This window comes from Hordeum vulgare, chromosome 7H, assembly GCF_904849725.1.
Source record: "Hordeum vulgare subsp. vulgare chromosome 7H, MorexV3_pseudomolecules_assembly, whole genome shotgun sequence".
In the NCBI taxonomy this organism is placed as follows: domain Eukaryota; kingdom Viridiplantae; phylum Streptophyta; class Magnoliopsida; order Poales; family Poaceae; genus Hordeum; species Hordeum vulgare.
In genome coordinates, this window is record NC_058524.1 from 252,594,376 (window position 1) to 252,599,753 (window position 5,378).

General features: G+C 45.6%; 1 protein-coding gene across 1 annotated transcript; it reads right to left on the reverse strand.

The window, feature by feature from the left end:
- Positions 1 to 2,947: 2,947 nt before the first annotated feature.
- LOC123411021 (peptidyl-prolyl cis-trans isomerase CYP18-2) lies at positions 2,948 to 5,012 on the reverse strand. The gene is made up of 6 exons (XM_045103936.1): positions 4,821 to 5,012; positions 4,625 to 4,720; positions 4,457 to 4,518; positions 4,027 to 4,160; positions 3,458 to 3,542; positions 2,948 to 3,177 (listed from the first exon to the last, which is right to left on the reverse strand). The coding sequence occupies exons 1-6, from the start codon at positions 4,890 to 4,892 to the stop codon at positions 3,132 to 3,134; spliced, it is 495 nt and encodes a 164-aa protein (XP_044959871.1). The 5' UTR covers positions 4,893 to 5,012; the 3' UTR covers positions 2,948 to 3,131.
- Between the last annotated feature and the right edge of the window lie 366 nt (positions 5,013 to 5,378).

Genomic DNA, 5,378 nt, shown 5'->3' on the forward strand with positions numbered 1-5,378 from the left:
GGTCCTCATAACAACCCCGAGCGTGTTCGGAGCGCTCAATTATGGAATATAACACCGGTAGCCGAAACTAAGGCGGCAAAGGTGGAACAAAACACCAGGCTAGAAAGGCCGAGCCTTCCACCTTTTACCAAGTATATAGGTCCATTAAATTAATTAGCAATTATATGGTGATATAGCAAGGAACCCATGTTATCACATGGAAGCAACTGCACCTGCAACAAGTAATGCTATCCAATGGTTAAGCAAGCAGTAACATAGCCAATCAGTGGTTTGCTAGCTTGTAGAAAGGTTGAAGGTTTGCATGACAATGTTGAGAGGCTCACATATAACACGTGGTAGGCAGCGAGACATAACGAAAGAAACGAGACAACTAGCATGGTATTGATATTAATGATATCTAGGAAAATGGTCATCTTGTGTGAGATCCTGCTTGGAAGAAGAAAGAAACCGTGAAGCAGATGAACCAACGTATTCGAACGGATCCTCACACTCCAAAGCGGATCGGAACTCTATCGAGAAGAAGCAAACCGAAAACAAGAATCAACACACGATATTCACCACGACACATGCATGACATGATGCACACCCTAATATGATGCATGTCAAGTTTGATTATGCAAGGCATGGCATGATAATTCACAATAGTCAAACACTACACATTAAATGAACCTCAATATGCAATGAGTTGCATATTGACGAAACTCCACATTTTAATTGTTTAACTCACCCTCGTTTAGGTACGCGGCAATTTTAAAATGTTGTTAACATGACAAGAGCTGAAGCGTCAATAAACTATCTATCTAGGCATTTTAAATGGGGTCGGAAACGGCATATAGCATTTCCAAAATGACCCCACATGTTAACATCGAAATCTGTCCAGATGTGACCTAAACATATTTTATGTTTTTTAAACGGCAAAATAAAGTAGTTCACAGGAAACTGTACGACATTCTAGTCAATTTACATATAGCTCATCTCCAACGGAGCTACGGTTAACTAGCTAGGAATTAAACCGTTTTAGCATGGCATCACGCAAAACGAAGCAAATAGCATGGTTAACAGTTTTAAGTTTTAAGTATGCATGAAAGTGGCATTATGCAAAACTACACGAGATTCTACACATTTTACATATCTAACTTATTTCAATCCGATGCACGATTTAAAAGTTACGGGTGTTTTAAGATATGCATCTAATCTGTAATTTTAGATGTCCCCGATAATTAGCTGAAATCGCAGAACGGGGAAAATCTATGTATCGGCCGAATCAGGATGTGGCCCGAAAACAGATGGGCGCAACTTAGCTACTCGGCTCGATGGGGGAGGTGGCTCAGCGAAGCGGACTGGGCCGGCGGTGCGGGCGCTGGGCCTTGCGGTCGGGGATTGTTAGGCCGCCCTTGCTGGGCCACGCGAGGCGAGGCACTGCCTGGGCCATGGGCGAAGGGGCGTCGTCCTCCTCGTCGCTTCCGCGACTGAGCACGAGCAGGGCGAGGCCATGGCAGGGGCCGACGGCAACGAGCCTTGGAGGCGGGACTAAGGCGGTAAGGAGGCAGGGGATCGGTTCCCTAATGACGGATCCGACCTCGGGGCCGCCGGATCTGGAGCTGGGCGGCACGGGCGAATGGAAACATGGCGGCGGCCGACGCTGTGCATCGGAGGTGCGGGTGCGGCGCTGCACCTCAAGGCAGTGCGGGAGAGCGGGGCAAACGCACGACAGTGACACGGGGAGGGGCGTTGTAGACGGCGGCGGGGCAGGGTGCCGGAGGGAGGCGGCGGAGCGGCGTGGTCGACGAGGCTCTGGATCGGGAGCTCTTCCCCGATCTGGAGCGAGGCAGGGATGGTTTCGCGGGCAGCGACGGCTTAGGGCGATCCGGGCCCGGGCGGGCTGGATTTAGGCCTCGTGGGCCGTGCAGCTGGAGGTGGGAAGCTGCAACTGGGCGACTGGTTGCGCGGAAACCGGGGTGGAGCTAGGGCTTTCAGATTAGGAAGGCTAGGCCTAATGTGAAACGGAGGCCGTCAGATCTCGATCGGCCGGTCCGAAACGAAGGGGTGGGCCAGGGGGTGGTGTTGGACTGTGTAGAATAGGTTGGGTTGAGAAGAGAGGGAGATTTGCGACCTGACACAAGGTTTTGAAACACCGAAAAACGTTTGTCGGTAAGTCGATAATGATGCCGCTAAGTCGACCGTTCGGGTATCAAACGGACTACGATTGCGACGAAATTTAACAGGTGACCTACCTATATTATTATAAGACCGCACGTCAAGTTTTAACCCAATCCAAAAAAGTTTTATACACACATTTTAAAAACAATATTTTAATGATGTTGCGGGCGTGGGTGGTTGGTCTCAAAACGATCAACGACGAAAATTGACGGCAACGAAGTGCTGATGTAATGATGAATGCGACGAACAAATAAATCATAAGGCGACAACGGAATAAAAAAGGGAATCTTCTAAAGCATCGGTCCGGGCTGTTACACACGCTCCATTGATGCAGGCACTATATCTGCTGGGGTCAGTCAATATAGGAGTTCCACTTATTGACCTCGGAAACGGATATAATGATGTAATGTATACTTCATGGCGGATGCAGAGTCTGATATGTAGAGCTTTACCCCCTCTGTAGATCAGCTGTATCACTGTATGAGTAAGAAAGAGTATAGGACAAGTTGAGTTGGCATGGTTGGTAGAAACAAAGAGAAATGCGTTGTTATATATATGTTTGAGCAGCTTCTAGATTCTCTTCAATTTAACTGATGAGGTTATTTCAACTTCTAGATTTTCTTCAATTCAACTGATGAGGCTATTTCAACTTCTAAATTCTCTTCAATTTATTGTCTCCTAACATGGCCTCTCATGTAACTGAAAGCCTTGGAAATCATGCTTAATGTGTTAAAATCATAGAAGGGTGGTTTAGCACAATACAATATCGCACGATGCACAACAAAGATAGCTAATCATATTTATTTATTTGGTACTGGTCAAAAGATTATTCATGCAAGCAAGGTAGATCAAGGATTTAACACCAAAGAAGTTGACATTACAAGACCTCCCTGTGAAACAGAGAATACATGCTCCTGCGAAGCAGCCACAACCAAAGATTATTTCATGACAGCAGGTACAACTGGCGTGCTTCAATCTTTAACAACAGTCCGCAGGATTTTCACTTCATGGATGGGCCTGGACAAAGTAATAAATCTGAGTTAGATCCAATATTTCAACAACATTGGTTTCCATGGATACATTCAAATCTCGATCCCATGTTTTTTTGTTTGTTTGTTTTTTGCGAAAGATCCCATGGTTAATAAAAGACAGCACAGATGAATTGATACGAGAGATCATGTGCCTTTGCATTTACACAAATGATAATAGATAGATATAAACAGCAAGTCCTAATGTGCATTGGGGTACACTGCCTGGTGTGGTCGTGTAAACATACGTGATATAGTTGAAGCATTACCTATCATTTTTGTCGGTCTGAATACTTCCAAGGCGCTTAACAATTTCCATTCCTCTGCATACTCTCCCAAAAATTGTGTGTTTACCTGGAACATTAAAATTATGTTAGTTGATTGGACATGCAAGAACAATGTGATGATGCAAAGCTCAACATGGACAACTCCCACAAGGAAGAAGAAAAACGGTGAGGTAGAATAATCTATCATGTCCAATTCAGATATGACCATATTTCATGTTTCCTAGGATCAGCGGTGACGAGGGAAACATGTTATGCTGGTACCATATCTCAAGGACAATATGCATTAGTCATGAACAATAAAGTAATTTTCCAAAATGCTCTTAAATATCGAGCCATCTTAGTTCCACCTCTCTGTAATCATTAGGACATCCAATTAATCAATCCATTAAATAGAAGCTGTCAAGTTTCCAGGTGAACCAGAAAAAACTCGCGACAAATCCATGTGTGTGGAATGAATTCAAGGGCTATGGGGAAAAAACCAAACCCTGGTCCAATAAAGCAAACAGGCAAGAACAACAACATAGGGCGGAATTTTGAAATGCTAGTCTCACCATCCAGCGACTGACAAGGTGCAAGAGTGATGAAGAACTGGCTTCCGTTTGTATTTGGACCAGCATTTGCCATTGATAGAATCCCAGCCCCGGTGTGCTTCAGCTCTGGCCTTATCTCGTCCTCAAACTTTGCTCTGCAAAGACAGCACAATGCCCATACAAACCTTATGATCCAAACATCAACGATTTAACCCTTACATGTCAACTTATGGCTGATGAACAATAGACATATTTAGCTTCTTGCCAAGCAACAAATTCCGGCAGGCCGAAAGCAATGCTATAAACAGTAAACAGCGCTAACACTTATCCAGATTAAACGGTAAACGGCATTAACGAGCTTCCTCTAGACTCCAGTGACACTTGAATAACCTCGACCCGAGAAGAGAAGTAAGCCAAAGATAGTTAAGATGGAATGGATCTGGTAACTCACCCGTAGATGGATTCGCCGCCCCTGCCTGTTCCACTAGGATCCCCACCTTGCACGATGAAATCCTACACCAACACTACCGGATAAGGAACACCGCTCGCCCAACGGAGCAGGCGTAGAGAACCTGCGTGCCAGACGAGAAACGAGCATGAAGGGAAAGTGAGTATAGACCTTGATGATGCGGTGGAAGACGACGTTGTCGTAGTATTTGCGGCGCGCGAGCTCTACGAAGTTTCTGCAGGTCTTGGGCGCGTGCTTGTGGTACATCTGCCGGGTTGGAGCCACGACGTAGCAACAAAATCGACGAACTGTCAGCAGCAGCAACACGAAGAAGAAGAAGGGAAGGGAAATTTCGGGCTTCCGGTACCTCGACGGTGAAGGCGCCCATGGAGGTCTCCAGGGTGACCTCTGGAGTCCCGCCGTCGGCGCCGTCCCACATCTTGAGGCGGCGATAAGCGAGGCGAGAGGCGGAGGAGGTGACGGCGGCTGCGAGACAAAGGGAGGAGGGCGGCGGCGAGTGGACTGGCCCACCAGTCAAGGAAACCCCAGAGACCGCAAAGCTTCAATAGCCCAACTTCGTTGCAAAAAGTGAAAAAAGGCGAAACCTCGGCCCAATACGAGGCCCTAGGTTGTGTTTGGTTTAAAAACAAGTGAAATGGAATGTCATGGTTCTATTTCATCGAAATGGATTGGTTTCATTTGTGTGTTTAGTTAAAGATAAAATAAATAATATAATGGTTATAGTTCAGCGTTTGGTTGGAAGAATTGAAAGGAATGGATTTTGAGATTACCACTAACAACCAATATTGATTAAGTACAAAATCTAGATTACACAAGTACAAGCAGTAATCAAGCAATGACAACATTCACAATAGAGATCACATAGATGAAGCAGTAATCAAGCAATGACAAATTAAAAAACCAA

What these genes read in the sequence shown, in the direction of transcription:
- LOC123411021 (XM_045103936.1), bottom strand. Translation starts at nt 4,892, where the DNA reads ATGTGGGACGGCGCCGACGGCGGGACTCCAGAGGTCACCCTGGAGACC. An exon ending in TCTTCCACCGCATCATCAAG is followed by an intron (nt 4,519 to 4,624) that starts GTCTATACTCAC and finishes GTGTTGGTGTAG; the next exon opens with GATTTCATCGTGCAAGGTGG. An exon ending in GGCGGCGAATCCATCTACGG is followed by an intron (nt 4,161 to 4,456) that starts GTGAGTTACCAG and finishes CTGTCTTTGCAG; the next exon opens with AGCAAAGTTTGAGGACGAGA.